Below are 16447 nucleotides of genomic sequence, written 5' to 3' on the forward strand. Positions count from 1 at the left end.
GCCATCGCAGCTACCATTTACCTTCTCATATCTTAACCCACCCACCCCCCTCTCTCTCTTTTACTTTTATCCCAACACCCTCCCCTCCGGCCGCCTTTTCATATATATATATACCCTACTACGAGCAGCGTTCTCTTTTCCGCCCTCCCCTCCCCGTACCTTCCTATCTATGCGAACTAATAAGAGGGGCAGGGGGGAGGGGTAGCACGTCGCGCAACCGATCGTTATTAAATTGTCGAAACCCTTGCTGCCGAGGATCCCTTGATTTTTCGGGGCCCCACGAACCGCTAGGGGGGACCATCGCAATAGCCCCATAAAAACCGCTACATTTTCGCTGACTATAGCAATTATCCATGAGACGACCAAAGGTCTGCTCTTGGGTATCGAGTTTGGTCTTTACGCGCTCTCGGGTCCGCTGATACTTATCTCAGACTTAGGTCAAATATATAGTATTTTTTTTTTTTTTTTTTAAATTTTTTACGCGCTCTCGGGTCCGCTGATACTTATCTCAGACTTAGGTCAAATATATAGTATTTTTTTTTTTTTTTTTCGAAATTTTTGCGTCGTTGGCGTTTTTGTTGGGGGGAAAAAAAAAACATATCGATGCAACGAATGACGCAGGAAATAAAGAAAATAAGAGAAAGGTATAGAGAGACAGAAAGTCATTCGGACGACGCGCAATGGCCACCGTGCCTCGGTACCACGTCGGGACGCGAGCGCCATTATAAAAATAACTGCTGATTGGACGCCCTACCAAGAAAAGTCGTAATCGCATCCTGAAATGCCTCTTCTCTTTCTGCTACGCCACACTCTCGAGCCCTTCCTTTTCTATCCCTACTTTACCTTCCCCTACCATATTCTTTCGCTTTGGCTGCAAACAACTCCTCCACCTCGTTCACCATCTTTCCTAACCTCCAAACTCCGGCAACTCCATTGGGTCCATTGGGTCCATTGGGTCCATCGTCCGTACCTTTCGCGCATTAATTCAAGCGTGCGCCTTTACGTTGGAATATCGTTCGTGACTGCTGACGAAGGTAGCAAAGGGCTTTTAAGCTTTGAGCGAAGCTTTTATGATATGAGAATTGGTGGGTGCGTGGTGGGGATATTTCATTTATGGATAGGCTATAATACTCGGATCGAATGAACGCCATTTTAACGGTCGTCTTTATCTTCCGCCACGTTGGAGCATTAAAAAGTCCATAGCCAAGGCCCGCGTATATCAAGGATAATTGCAGGGCCAATAATAAAGCCCAAGGGGCCATGCTCGATAGCCCGAAATTGCCGGTTCCCCTACCCCGTTGACTTTATTGCTGGAAACAAAAATGGCGGCTGCGCAGGTCCTTCCCTACCTCCTGATGGCGTGTAATGTACCTTTTGTCTGGTCGTACCGTGCGATACGCGATTAAAGCTTTGCCGTGCGAATTTATTTGAATACTCGCGGGTGTGTTGGTCAAAGAAATTCGAAGTACGTGAGGCGTCTGAGAAAAGTCTGACATAAGTCTTTTTGCTCTCGATCGAGTACTCGTGCTCTCTAGTTGACTATCCGTCAAGTCTTCGTTAATTCTTGCCTGACTGAAGCCAAGCGGGGGTCGCGATCAAGTCGGTCTACGTATACCGTCCTATATAATTAAGATTGAAAATATTTATTCAAAAGTTCGTCAGACTCAAGTGTCAGACTGTCCACGTGGGGAGATTTGATCACGATCGCAACGAGACTTCAGTCAGACAAGAATCATCGTGGAGGCTTAAATCTTGGAAAATTATTATTTTCATTTTTTCAAAAGTACGATTCAAGTCTTAACGCTAGAATGACTGAAACTTAGTATATACCTATATTGCCCAAAGCAGTCAATACGACTGCATCGCGAAAGAATAACTAATGCGTAAAGAAATTTGTTTAAAATTAATTTTTAATTTTTTTTATATTATTTACAGTTATATATCTCTATTCAAGATTTCTTTCATGAATTTAGAAATAAAGAAATAAAATAAACAACTCGTTAGGAGAAGTATCGCTGCTTAAAGATTCGAATAACAAGCACTACTTTAGCTTATTGAGCGACTGCGACTTATCAAGTATACGTCCAAATCGACAATTTATCATGTACTTGTATGTTATCATGTGACGATAATCGAAAAAAAATGAAAATTTTTATTTCAATACAGAGCCGAACTGGTCATATAAGAAATTTACTCAATTCAATAATAAGAGTCGTTTGATTATGTAAAATTTTCCCAAGCAGTCGAAATTACTGCTTTTGGGCAATATAGGTATAACACATATATATACCGGAAATGAAGGAGGGGGGAGATAACTAGAATTATTAATAAACGCATTAATACGTTGTACAAAAAGTCACAAAATTCTAAGAAATTGTGTCGTTATATACATAATTGTTTTTCTAATTGAAATTAAGAAGCAGTCTAAATGACTTCCTTGGGCAATCTAGTGTTAATAGTGGCATAACTGAAATCCTGACGTTCAACTTAACGGTCGGTTCAAGCTTACTTCCGACGTACAGTAGGGATACCACTGTGATAACTTTGATTTTCATGAAGATATATCGTCATGATATCGTCAAACCCACTGTGCACATGAAGTATACACGGATCAAACGCCAGCTTCAAGTTCATATTAAAGTGACGTAGTACAGCAAAACCTCGAGTTACGTAAAACCACGCGGCCTACGTAAACTCGCAGTTTCGTAATAAATCTTAAAAAGGTAATATTTCAGGTTTTTTTTTTCTTTCATATTCTTTCATATATATCCTTCATACTTTCATAGTTCATATCGGAATAAATACTGCCGTATGTGACGTTTCTTTTGTACAATAATAATAAATAATAAATAATATTTAAGTTACGTAAATGTTTACGGAACACGTTGCTTACTCAAATCGGGATCTTACAGTACATCAGAAGTCACAATGATCATCGGACCCTGCACGAGTCTACGATCATGTCAAAGGCACTTTTGGGTATACGACAAGAAAGTATCACAATTGAAATGAGATAAATATGGGGAAAGAATGAATAGGCGATAAGAAATTTGCCAAAGTCATTAAAAAGCCGAGTAAAATGTGTCCGTATCGTAAAACGTTAAGAAAGTCAGAAATGATGGTCGCATTGATAGAATCAAAGTGGGAACTTTTAGTAACAACTGTAGTAACGGCCTACAACCCGGTACGTTCCAAGCGCAAAGCTGCGAAGAGTTGCGGCTAGGTAAGGCAAACGGCGTTTTACGCTGTCTACAAATCCAAAGCCGATCGTTCGCAAGCTCGTAAAGTTTTAGGGTGGGTTTGCGCGATAGTCGCGAAATTTGTTATTACACTCGTTAACGCCGGCCGGACTGCACTCGAAACTCCCGACGAACTCGTAAAGCCTCAAGGTTTATGTATCTACCTGAACACCGATGAATACGTTAGTACTTTTAGCTAGAGACGGCACATTGTTCTTACTGGGACCTTGCTATAAGAGGGGGATTCCCCTGAGGAGTTACTTTATGGTAAAAAAGTCCCCATAGCAAAATAGACCGTTGGCTTTTGAATTCTCAACCGATCGGCACGTGAGACTTTATTGAATGTAAATAGGCCGAGGAAAATTTTTTTTTTTTTTTTTTTTTTTTTTAAAAAAATTAGACCCAGGTTATAATTATCCAGAACTTTCTTTAATTAATTCAATTGATTTTTATTGATTTACCTTTGGTAAAAAAATATGGACATATTTTCCTACGCGACATGCGGTTATTTTCTTTACCTAATTACAGTCGTACTAAATACACACGACAATTTTTCAAAATTAATCGTGACGTATATATTTTTTTTAGCCTGTGAAATTTATCACTGCCTACCAGTTACACGTTACAGATCTCTTTACGTTTAACACGGTAGCTCAAGTCCCCTTGAACTGGTTCAGGTTCATTGATCCATTATCTTCTTGTTCTCAGGTACACCAATCAATCGACTGCCAATCATGGCCAAGTCTGTACTCGACTTGTACGAACTATATAACTTAGTAATCGCTCGAGGTGGTCTGGTCGACGTGATCAACAAGAAGCTATGGCAAGAGATCATCAAGGGACTTCACTTACCTTCCAGCATCACTTCAGCAGCATTCACACTGAGGACTCAGTAAGTAAATCCAATCACAGTTTATAATTATAATCTCGAAGCCTATGTCTATAACGATAAAACAAAATAGAAACGTGAACTGATCATCCTAAAAAAAAAAGACCCAACCCTTGTAATTTTAATAAATCAGCACCTGAGGCACAGAGGAGAACACAAACAGGAAATTACACCTGATACGAGATACCGGAAAGTAAAAAAAGAAAAAATGTTCTCTAAAATCTTTGAACATTTTTCAGCCACCCCTACATCTCCACCCTACAGTAAATCACTCATTGTCAGGCACGAGAGTAACCTCGATAATCGTGAAAGAACAGAGGCTGTACTTACAGGTTAGGTTATGGCGTCCGATGGCTACTATTTTATCGTCGCGCCTATAATCCTTTCCGTGCTTTTGAGTGTTGCCAGAAGGGCCAACATTAATATTATGTGCTTCGACGATTTTCTTTTGTGCGGCGAGCCGCCCTGTATATTTTCCTTAGTCGAGGCCCATAACGCGGATGATACAAGCCGCCATCTTAAGAACACAAATACGACCACGTGGTACGAAAAAAAAAAAGAAAAAAAACGGCGTAATGATGATAACACTATCCAAACAGGGTTGCCGCACGAAGCGGTAACCAACATGAAAAAGAAACGAGAGAGAGAGAGAGAGAGAGAGAGGAAAAAGAAAAGAAATATATAAATCGTTTTGTTCTTTGAAGTTTCCAGACGCTACCGTACAGAGTGCGCCACTGTAGTACCTTGAGCATTCAATACGTCTTTCGGTATCTCGGCAAAGTTTATCCCAGAAGAAATCTTTTTATTCAGATCCCTTCCGATATATAGAATCGAAAGAGTTAAGAGAGGTTAAATAATAATAATAATAATAATAATAATACAAAGAAACTTCACCCAATCGTGAATTTGATTAACACCCATAAAGTAAACTTTTACGTCGTAGATGTTTTTCTTTGAGTCACTCTATATATATATATATATATATTTCTTTATGTATAAATACACATACGTGCGCATAGACAGTTCTTATAGAGCATTCTCGGTATATATGTTTATAACGATCTAATGGATTCTCCTTTGAATTGGGAAGGGATAAGTACTGTTGCTTGGGATCAGTGCTAGTAATGGCGAGGTAACATAACATAACCTGCAAAAGAATATTTGAAAACCTGCAGCAGACTACGCCAAGGGTTAGTTTCGCCTGCAGTCTGGCAGACAATCGTAAAAAACGAAACGATGCCCGCGCGAATTATACGCCGTGGTATATAGTGAGGTTATGCACGCTCGAGATTGGCCGTGGCTTACGTATGCGTAGAATATAAGGTGGTATGAATATACGTGTTGAAGAACTGTACACGTTGTATCGATAAGATGTCAAAGTAAAGAATATTTACGAATTTCGTTTGTAACCCCACCCGAACGTGGCTTCTCTTTTGGTGGGCACGCTATAGGAAATACGAATGGTTTTGGCTTGGAGTCGGTAGACAGGCAATTTGAAAGAATGGCGATAAAACGAGAAAAAAATTGGTGGAGCATAATTTGATTGTACATTTTGAAAATTGGATACCAATTGACGGCTTATATTTGAAATGTATTCTAAGGGCCGAGAAATTATGGTAGTGCAATTGACTAAGTATTTACCAGTGTTACCACTGATCGTTGCTCCACTTATTGGCTGTGGGTGTGGACGGTTTCTTGGACTAGAAGAAAGTAATGATTTTACTTTGCATAAATATCTGATTACTAAGGAAACTCTGTTGAGGATTTCTGTCCGAGGAAATTATTGAGGATATTCATCCAGGCCTGTGGTTACTGAACATTTTAAACACGTGCATTGTCGGGTGCACTTGTCAGTTCAGTTTGTGTCGCCTGTATTTTGTGGGTAAAATGAAAAGTTAAAAGAAAATTTGATATGATAGTCTGTGAATTGCTAATTTTGCGTGAATTATAATTGGAAAAATATAATTGAAATTTCAAAATTCAAAGTTTTTCAATTTAATTGAATTACTCGTACATAGGTATTCGTCGAATACAAATCAGAATGTTTAAAATTTCATTTACATTCGAGATTGTTAATAATTTTAAGCATTTAAAAAAAATTTTTATTCCCAATTTTTTTCAAATGTATATTCCGTAACCCGTCTTTGTACATAGTCACGTGATAATTTCGAATGTTGCGGGTGGCAAATAAAAAATATAGTTGATTGTCGAAAAAAATATTAATTGTATTTAAATCGAATTTGTGGTATTAAATATTGATATATTTATTTTTACAAATATTTCGATTTTCTGACAAAATAATTATTTTGCGACCCTCCATTTACTTGATGTTTTTACCTAGTCCTAAGTCAGTAAGGAATTACAAAATTTTCTTAATTTTTTAAAAAAATTTTTAACTCTGCGACTTAGTTTGACGCGCGTATGACCAAAAATTGCAATTTTCAGGTACATGAAGTATCTGTACCCTTACGAGTGCGAAAAAAGGAGGCTGTCAACACCGGCTGAGCTTCAAGCAGCGATCGATGGAAATCGGCGTGAAGGTCGTCGCAGCAGTTACGGTGCATATGCAGGAGGTGGCGGAGGGGGTGATAGCCTGGTACAGAGAAGTCCCCACACCCCAAGCTCTCTAGCACTTCACGCACAGATGTCACCCTTGTCACTGGTAACAGCCGTAGCCGCCGGTGGGCAGCATCATGGACCACAATCATTGGTGAACGGAAGTGCCGCGCACACACCGCTCCCACACCATCCCCATCATCCTCAGCATCCTCAAGGTCCATTAGGTCAGCCACCTAGTTCGGGTAAGACAACAAATTATAATGACAAAAAAAATGTGTCGATAAGCTTCTAAGACTGAAAATCGAAAAAAAAAAAAGTATCACGTGGTTTTGGCGTTTATTTTAAAACGAACGAATCAGGCATTCTATTTCCGCTCATAAAAGTGTCGCCTTAATGACATACGATCTCATACCAGACTACATAATCTTTTTAAGGTCCCAATACACCGTATCGTCATCTCCTTCCTTTCCACCCTCCTTCGCAGCCTATAAAAAAAAGCCTCGAAAAGCATTAACCAAGAAATTCATCCTGGGGCTCGTTCACTCTGAACGGAAAAGGACAGAAGGTCGAGCCGCAATTAACAGCCCCGGAGAAAGATCCCAGATCGAGATCAACTATTGACCGAAAAAACAAATGACTAACGTCCTCGTGTGTGACGGTTGGTGGATCTCAATTTTAGAACACAATCCGCATTATAATAATATCTCGGTCTAGCCTGTCCGTTTTGCATGTGTTATATCATCCCCTTGCCCCGTCGGCCCTGCGCTCTTCCACGTGACTCCCTTGGCCACGCCCCCCCGTCCCTCTTCCTTCCTCTCCCCATCACCCACCAGACAGTGAACATCAGCCACCACCAGTGAGGCCTCGCACACCAAATCCTGTCCCTGGTTGCTTCTCTCGATGAAGAGAGAGTACGGGTTTATTTTAAATCGGTAGTTAGGGCTTCGGGCCTCCCCGGAGATGATGATGCGAGCGAAGGAGGCGTAATTGATTGTACGATCCCCCGGGAGACAGGCGTTAACGGATGACTCTCGCTAACGAGCATTCCTATTCCACTCCTTCCTAGCCGGGGAACGCGCTCGATACCAACGCTGCTTTTACCCCTATCGTCCGCTCGAGCCCCTCATTGCGCACCCTCCCATCTATCGGCGAGTGCACGAACTCTCAAACCAATTTGCTATTTGGTTCGTGTCCGGGCTAAGTGGACTTCAGGAGAGCACGTGTAGAATTTTTCTATTAATATTAGGTAATATATGGGGGCGGGCTGGGTGAATTGGCTGACAATACTGGCTGACATTAGTTAACCTGTCCTACATGGAAACACCCCTTCTCGTCACTGTAGAAATACAGCTGGCTAAAAACGAGTAAACGACGTACGGGAGGGTAGACAGAAAAAATGATGATTTTCCGCGTGACGGATCTGTAGGGATTAAGAGCGCCCAAATATTACCACCGTGGGCACTGTACTTTCTGTTGATGGAAACACGCCAATCAGGCCTTGAGTCAGTCTAATGGGGTCTTCAATGGTTTTACTTTGTTTGACTGGGTATAGAGGGGGTTATCGGTTCTTACTTGGGGTTAGTTTTAATAGGGGTGATCGTGGGTTCGGTATTGGTTGGGATCATGGTTCTTTTTTCTGTTCCATGTTATCGATAATGATTCTCAGAGCGCGTCCTCAGCTCGTATTGGAGATCGGATACGAATTGGATGCTATCTGCGAATACACAAGGACGTATTTAAAAATGATTGAATTAATTTTTCTTTCGCAGGTCCAATTCCGGGAATGGCTCCAGCTGAATTTGAAGCCAGAATGGTAGAATACGTTAAGCTATTGAATAAGGAATTAAGAAGTGCCGGTGGCGGTACACCGCCACCCATGATTCATCGACAGGGCAGTGCATCCCCACCTTCATCGACACCACCACGTGACAGTGCATTCAGTGCTTTGGAAATGTCGCGACTTACCCTATGGAACATGTACAACAATAACACCCTCTATCCTGGAGTGGGTCATCAGCCACCACTCTCACCACAGACGTCGCATTCGCCTTTGCCGCCAAACAGCAGTCCTGAACCACAGAGAGAGGCTCTCGACTTGGGTCTGAGGTCGGTTCTTATTTAAAAAAAAAAGAAAATTTGTCAACAACACTAATTATTTTCAACGATGGATATATTATGGTTACGCTAATGATTCGACTTCGTTATTTTATCGACATAAAATACATATTTATATGCGCATATGCGATTGACGAAATTTATTATTTAAACATACTGTTGAACATACATTAAAAAGACGTATGTGCGCGTTTTGTGTATCTGCATGTGGTATAGCGGGTCAGGTGACATTTATCAGGATATACATTTGTTTCTTAGCAACGCAACCGCGGGCACATTTATTCCTTTTTCTTACTTAAGAACGTACACTGAATGCGGATGACTTTAAATGCGCCACGCTCGTATTTCTATAGATGGCAGATGGAGCCACTTTAGAGATGACGAGTCGTGAATGCACTGTTGAATGAAAAAAAAAAAAAAAAAGGAAATAAAGAGTAGGAAAACAATGGGACAAGAAAAATCATTTCCAGCGCGCATCGTTTCAATCCCAAGGGCAGTATCTATGGGTTTAGCGTTTCGTTGCGCCATCTCTTAGAAATTCCACGTAACTCGTATCACCGTAACGCGAACGAGCCTGTCTCTTATGAATAATAAAAAGTGTAATACACAACCTCAGTATTCGAGACACGCAACACTGTCACGGTACGATCATCAAAAGCTGACCGAGAGACATTTGTCCAAAATGGCGTCTAGAGTCCGCGTGATGTATAATAGAAAGATGAAATTCTATCGTGAAACATAATGAAATGCTGAATAAATTTTTAAGGGATTAACTCAATGTATTTTAGGTCCTCGCCCATGTCCTCTTCGCCGACCAGACAGAGTCCACCGTCATCCGGTGGCAGTGTCCAGATAAAAAGGGAACAGGAGATCACTGGTACACCTGGTCCACCACCAGCAAAGAGGTTACTCTCTGACGACGATAGTCCTGCGGAAAAATCAGTACCAGCCTTGGCAGGCACGCACATTAAGATCTCAAACAGAGGTAAGCTAATCAGACGAAAATTAGATTAACTTGATACACGAGCATGTTTAATCAATTTATTTATTTTTTTTCTAGGTGACGGACGCAATGGTGACAATTCTTTGGTCGTCAGTATGGAACTAAACGGTGTAATGTACCAGGGTGTATTGTTCGCCCAAACAGAGAGCAGGAACGCGACGACGACCACGACGACCAGCAACAGCACCAAAGCACCTCGAAGCGTCGTATCGTGAACAACTCGGTGCTCTTAGCGCATCGATCCTCTTGGGTCCCGTCGACTCGCCATTCCTCACAGACCCAAACGCCACGGAAGTCGTAGCTAGAAACCAACTGCTAGCTGATAGCTGATTTTTTTTTAATCATCTGGAGGCACACTGAGTTCCGATTTCTCGAACCACTGAAAGTCGATGTAACTTGATCCATGATGTTCCTCCAAGGTATTCCAAAGATGGTACCCAGTCCCTTGAGGTACCCTAAGACGTTGTTCCTGGCTCTATTGGTTGTCTGATCGTTCTATGGCGCTTGTGTCTTTGGGTCTAAACTCCCTGGGTCTTGGAGCTAATTAAACGCGCGAAAATCCTTCTGATTAATTCGTTAATTATACTTAGAGCAAGCGTGAAAGATCCGTGTGCAATGATCGAAATGATGTCTCGTGTTAATTTGATTAATTTTTAATCAGGCCCAGGTCGCGTGTCCTTAGTTGTCTAGTTTTTAAACAAGTCAGGAACTTAAGCCTTCCCAAACGGTCTCCGATTGGGTCGTCCATTTATTTTTTATCGCTTTACAGTCGAATCAAAATGGATCTTAACTTATTTATTTTCTTTGATATTCCTATAGATGGCAGATTGAGCGTTACAAACTTAATGGTCATTGTTTTGACTCGAGACCGTCACATAACATATCCAATGACTTTAACGTGGAATTTTAATGTAACTTCTTTCTTCCACTCCCTTTCATTCTTGTATATTCTTTTATCGTAGGGTATCGAAGTGTCGCTGCTGATATCTGTATATAGTGAACGTTAGCTTGGTGGAGAAAGAAAATAACGGCGACTAGATAGAAGTGACGAGGGGTACGCAAAGTATATAGAAAATAAATTGTGCAGTGAAATTGTAAAAGAGGATGTCAAAATCGAAGTTACGAATATGAACAGCGCGATACTCGGTGCCAGGTCTCTTTTCTTTTTTATATCACGCTTTTATCCATGAATCTTTCAAATTTTATTAGCATCTTGAACTGGTATTCTCCATTCATTTCTATTTCCATATCCTTTCCGATTCATCTCTGTTCTTTCTAACACCAAAGCTCTGTGGGATAACTTTCTCCTAAAGATTACACCAAGGGAGCGAAAAGAAATGAAAATGAAAGGAAACGGAGAAATACAAATATGACGGCGAATACTGTGTCTCTAGAAGATGTTATGCAATAATTGCTAATAGTCTAAGATTAAAGGAACATCTTGTTTTTAGTCATAGCCTTTAGGATATACGATACGTAGTGACAGTAAGGTATTAAAATGTAGCGCGCGTTACGGGCAGCGTGTCGTCAAGTAAAACACGCGGTAAGCAACCGGAAGTGTATTAAGAGAAGAACCGGAAGAGTAAAGATATAAGAGTTGAGAAGTAAGAAAAAGCCAATGAGAAAGTTTCACTTTTTTGCCCAATGTTCATGGTCGGACGTGACGTGTGTTCGTTAATGAAAATACAAGAAAAATATAATTCGGCCGTATCAAAGGATATATATTACGTGGCGTCGTTTTACTTATATACGCCGTGAATGGAACCCCGCGGCCTATTATAAAGGAGATAATGAATATACAAATATATTATATGTCGCTATATTGACCGCGAGAGACGTTAGAGTCGAGAGTTAATTATGGGCGAGGAGTAATTAAAAGAAGAAAAATGAAAAAGGAAGATTTAATTAACAATGAAGTAGCACCGCAGACAAAAAAGTCTTTATTATCGAAACGTGGAGGAAAATGGCGTATTTTATTGTTTATAGTTCGAAGATTAGCCAAAAAGACTGTTACATAGGACGAACATTACACTAGATATTAATTCTTACTACGATCTTATTATTAATTAATTATTCTCTCATCCCTATTATCATTTTAAGGATTATTATTATTAACTATTAATTGATTATTGATATTGCGATCATTATTAATTATCATTAATTATTATTATTATTATTATTGACTTATTACTATTTGTTATGTCGCGTCGCAAGATATCAGTTGCGTTTAAATTTATGACATCCGTTTCCCATTGTCTTTTGGTTGTTTGTAATCATTTTCTTTTTTGCGAAAACAAATTTCCACGTCCCGAAGATCGTCAATAATCTTTGTTCACTGAGAAAAACAGAACAGGCGAAAATAAGAAAAAAAAAAACATTTTAATTTCAAAAAATAGAAAATCAATGTGATGAATCGTAATTGTTCGTTGGGGTATAAAAACTTTACCTCCCCTCTAATATTTTTATCGAATCATGTAACCCATAGCGTGACAGTATATTTTTATTTTTTTCTTTCCTTTTTACCATGTAAACTACATCGCACCAAATGACAGCTGACAATATTAAACAGAGACAGACAGAGAAGATATTTGAATGAAAAATAACTACATACCACATACATACTTATTATATTAATTACGAATGAATTAATTAGTACGCTAAACGTTGTATATATGATATCATTAAAGAAGGAACGGAATATCGATCAGCCTTTTAATCAAATAAACTTATAGTTAAGCACCTACTTGAAGTCTGTGGGGGTACCAAATCAACACGAGTCTACCCTTTCCAATAACCTCTCCCCCTCGCTATTGCCCAATTAACCTATAGCAGTTTTAATAAAATGGTGTTAAATCAATTTCAGTAAGAGTACGTGGGGTAAGAACGGGCTAACCATAAAATTGGTGAACATATGATCCATGTAAGGTTTCGGCTGTATATAATGATTCTATACTGATTGTATATGAGAATAATTATTGATGAAGGCGAAAATGAACTTACACATATAATACTGGGATTTGGATAAGTATATGGGCGTGAAGTAGGGCCCCGAAAACTCGTGTCCATGCCCTTAGTTTCGGCGACCTTCCCCAGGGTCCACATATACCAATTGTTGTCATCACTCATAGAATCGTATCCTTTAGTTGCGCCACCACGCACATGCGCATACGTTTGTAATATTTATTTATTATAACTATCCGATCTCCCAACTTATGTCCATACCCGTTGTTAGTTTGCTAATGGAAAAAAAAAGATTTATTTCAATTCATCCAAAATCCCTTGAAGTGATGTCCAAGTTGGGTAATCATTCCTCCAAAAGCTGGTCCCGGACGTATTTACCTGTTCCGAGTACGGAGACACAAAAAACCGTATTCGTAAACAGCATCTTATTACATGGTAGTACACGACCTAAGATCATACTTAAGACGAAGTACTGACTATGAATATGGGCCGGTCTCTACGCACTACTGTTATTTTGCCAATTCCGTTTTTAGAGCTTTATATTTAAGAGGAGATCTTATAGAGATTTATCCAAGGGAAGTAAGGGAATGCATCGCTTAGAAGAGGCCACGCTACAAGTTTTTTGTTTGGAACGATAGGAAGAAGTTGAACTTGAGATTGCATGAATTGTAGTCAGTTTTAAACGCTGGTATTATTTATGAACCTGTTTTTATTATAAGAAAATACAGGCAACTAATCGTTGGTTGTGTTCGTAGCCCCTGGTTTATTGAAAGTTTACCGAGTTTGCATAATTAGAAAATTATTTAACGAGCCATAAAGGAAGTCTGAGCGTTTTATCATGCAATTTATGGCAATGCTGCATCGTAGTCTGTATCTGTTGCAAATGTCACAGTAATAGTTACATATTGCATGTTTCTGTTGGTAGGTTTATGCAATATGTGACCTTATTCACTTAGTGTTACTGACTGTGGATACTGATTGAAATCTGAAGGCATTAATTACGTCGGTCAAACGTGACTTTTCTATTTCGCTGGCAAAGCTGTACTTCACAGAGTTTATTGTTAATTGACATAGAGTGTCTTGTGACAATTGAAAATGTCGAGCAGCCAACTCAAATTCCTTTGATAGTGACGTGTTAAAAACACCCTTGTCATCAGTCTGAAATTATTAAAATTGTAGTTATTAAAGTTGCTTAAAATATTTCCTTCTTACTTAAAGTGATATCATTTTAAGTATAGTAACTGCAATATTAGGATAATGCTTGAAAAGTTTTCTTGACCAATGAGGTGATTGTGAAATTTAATAGAAGTTTTAAAAAATTGTATCAGTGCAATTGTATCATGAGGGTGGTTTGTTTAGATTCATGATGCTACATTTTGAAAGGTTTTAACACTGTTTAAAAGTATTATTGTCGTATTGCTGAATTTTTAACTTGCAAGAAAACCCGTTATGGGCATTTCTTTCACTCGACACGAGTCAACCTGTAGAATAACACAGTGATGAGAGTGAGACGTTAAAAAAGGATACTCCTGCTGACGAATTAACCCTTCATACTTTACGCATTTTCTTCGCCGTTAGTTTTTATGCCAGCAATGCTGCTAGATGGGGCGTAAAGGGCTAATAAAATCGTACAAGTTTATTTAAGAAGGCTTTCGGAGAAGTTGCGTAATTGTAATACTGAATATTGATTTTTGTAGTACTTACAGCAATGCATATCGGGTGGCCAGCTTCATAAAGATATTTGAATTGATGCAAGTCGTAGGAAGGTACAGTTCCGCATTTGATGTTTGAAGTTAAACAAAGTTCTATGGGAATGTTAGACTGAATAAGTCTTTGAAAAAGTTCTTCCTTTCCATTTAAAGTGGGGTGAATGCAGGTACAGTGTCCAAGTCGATCGGGTTTGAAATTCAAGATATCCATAATCTCAATTTCGTTTGGAACCTGGAACAATATTAAAACATATTCCCACTTTCTGTTTTTTTCTAACTACATATTCAGAATACCTCAGCACAGTGAGCAGTAATCTTAAGACCAGCTTTTCTAGATTTTTCCAAAAGCTCAAGAAAAGCACTGCCTTTGCTGGGATCACCACTTAGATCAAGGCCTACAACATAATCCGGATATTGCTCAATCATTTCAATGGCTAATTCTATGTTCTGCTTGGCAGATTCATACCCTTTCATGCGATCGACGGAAATTAAATATTTCACTAAAATCTCTGGATATCGATTTTTGGACGTTCTTGAGTAAAATTAAAGAAAAAGCAAATATGTAATTTTCAATACAACACAAATTCATATGGTTTTCTCGCAGATCAATATCTTACATTATGCCTCGAATTATTGCCTCGACATATTCCTTCTTCGTCATTACTCCATCCACAGCACGTGGAGTGCTTCTCACTTCCAAATAAATAACACCATCGTCATAAAATTCTCCAATCATATCACATGTAGCAATGAAAACAGCCTCAGACGTGCTCGTTAATGAGTGAACAATAGGAAACAACTGAAAACATCTGCACACATCCAAATTAAATAGTGTGTCTCTAATTCTCCAAAAAACTTGTAACAAGTAATATTTGCAACAGCCTCGTACTCTTCAAGGGAATTTGGTTCTTCGATATTTGGTAAATCCATTAATATTCTTCCGTCAGAATGTTGTAACTCGTACAGTTTCTTCATAATGCGTAAGCTCAGAGATCCATTCAAATGCGCGTGTAATTCCTGCATAAATCAGTTGAGGTTAGAGTATCATCAAAATTAATAACAATACCTAATAAAATTATAAATGCGTTTTTAATCAATTATTGGTACATACCACCTTTGGTAATGCTCGACAGAAACTGTCTAAATTAATTTTCTCAGTACTAGACATTTGTATAAGAATGAACAATTACTGTTTTTAAATAAACAAGAATACATCAATGAGTGCATAAACCTCGATTTTATATACAGATCGTGAAACTCTATTCACTGAACCAGAGATGAATAGGGAGATGCACAACGCTACGATTTTCGGCGATACCAAAATCGTGGCGCTAAATCAAAGCGGCGAGGCCGGAAGTAGGATATTGTGATCATCGCCTCCGTCGACAATACGAATCCCGTCGTAGCCGAGCTAAACGGGAACACGGACGCGTAGCTTGGCGGGCAGAGATTCTCCGCTACTCACCGCTGTTTCCCAAAGCAACCCTTAGAACGAGCCCGGGAACTATACAACTTCTCATTCATGAGAAGGTGCTAAAATACTAAAAATCGGGTAGGTACAAAAAAATCTATTTTTTCAAGGATTCTTTCACTAATTCATTCTCTTCCAGCTCCCTTTAGTTACTGACAAAAGTTTTTGAAAAAAAATTTTTTATGCGAAACCCACTCCCTGAATATAAAAATTAATTTTTAAACTACCTAGTTATAGAGCAGGGATGGGATATTGTTTGAAATGTCACTCGCTACAGAGCACCCTCAAAATATGAACGAAACGTTTAGAAACTATTTTAAAACTATTGGTACACGGGAAAACTTGAATTTTAAGTTTAGATTTCTAATCAGCAACCTCAAAAACGCTCGAGTATGGAGTGTCATTCAAATCCACCTTTATTATTTTTATGCCGCTATTTTCAATTTGTAAATTTTGAGTTCAAAACCCCAATTAATGACCGCGATGCCACCAAATTCCTCA

The 16447-nt window shown here is 39.1% G+C and overlaps 2 protein-coding genes across 8 annotated transcripts in view; one reads left to right on the plus strand and one right to left on the minus strand.

Annotated features, from left to right (window-relative positions):
• The window catches only part of LOC107267455 (protein dead ringer), an 88702-nt gene extending 76158 nt beyond the window's left edge, over nt 1–12544 (plus strand). For 5 of the 6 annotated variants that reach the window (XM_015739216.2, XM_015739217.2, XM_025084773.1 and 2 more), the window contains exons 5-9: nt 3948–4131; nt 6574–6929; nt 8457–8793; nt 9591–9787; nt 9863–12544. In XM_015739216.2, coding sequence (XP_015594702.1) covers nt 3948–4131; nt 6574–6929; nt 8457–8793; nt 9591–9787; nt 9863–10020 — 1232 coding nt within the window. In that variant the 3' untranslated portion in view covers nt 10021–12544. The remainder of the gene's footprint in view (nt 1–3947; nt 4132–6573; nt 6930–8456; nt 8794–9590; nt 9788–9862) is intronic. The other variant, XM_025084771.1, reaches the window with a different exon arrangement.
• An 894-nt stretch (nt 12545–13438) lies between these two features.
• LOC107267457 (adenosine deaminase-like protein) lies at nt 13439–15824 on the minus strand. 2 transcript variants are annotated; one of them, XM_015739220.2, is made up of 6 exons: nt 15587–15824; nt 15365–15492; nt 15093–15284; nt 14770–15007; nt 14471–14707; nt 13439–14383 (listed from the first exon to the last, which is right to left on the minus strand). In XM_015739220.2, exons 1-6 carry the CDS (start codon nt 15641–15643, stop codon nt 14348–14350), a joined length of 888 nt encoding a protein of 295 aa, XP_015594706.1. In that variant the 5' UTR covers nt 15644–15824; the 3' UTR covers nt 13439–14347. The 2 variants fall into 2 exon arrangements, with proteins under 2 accessions (XP_015594706.1, XP_015594705.1); XM_015739219.2 differs by having other exon boundaries at nt 13439–13924; nt 15587–15821.
• Between the last annotated feature and the right edge of the window lie 623 nt (nt 15825–16447).

This window comes from Cephus cinctus, unplaced genomic scaffold (genome assembly GCF_000341935.2).
Source record: "Cephus cinctus unplaced genomic scaffold, Ccin1 Ccin1_scaffold0404, whole genome shotgun sequence".
Lineage (NCBI taxonomy): Eukaryota > Metazoa > Arthropoda > Insecta > Hymenoptera > Cephidae > Cephus > Cephus cinctus.

Coding starts and splice junctions, on each gene's coding strand:
- LOC107267457 (XM_015739219.2), bottom strand. CDS start 15,643: ATGTCTAGTACTGAGAAAATTAATTTAGACAGTTTCTGTCGAGCATTA. Junction 15,285..15,364: donor GAACCAAATTCCCTTGAAGA/GTACGAGGCTGT, acceptor GGATGTGTGCAG/ATGTTTTCAGTTGTTTCCTA. Junction 13,925..14,470: donor GCCACCCGATATGCATTGCT/GTAAGTACTACA, acceptor TAATAATTTCAG/ACTGATGACAAGGGTGTTTT.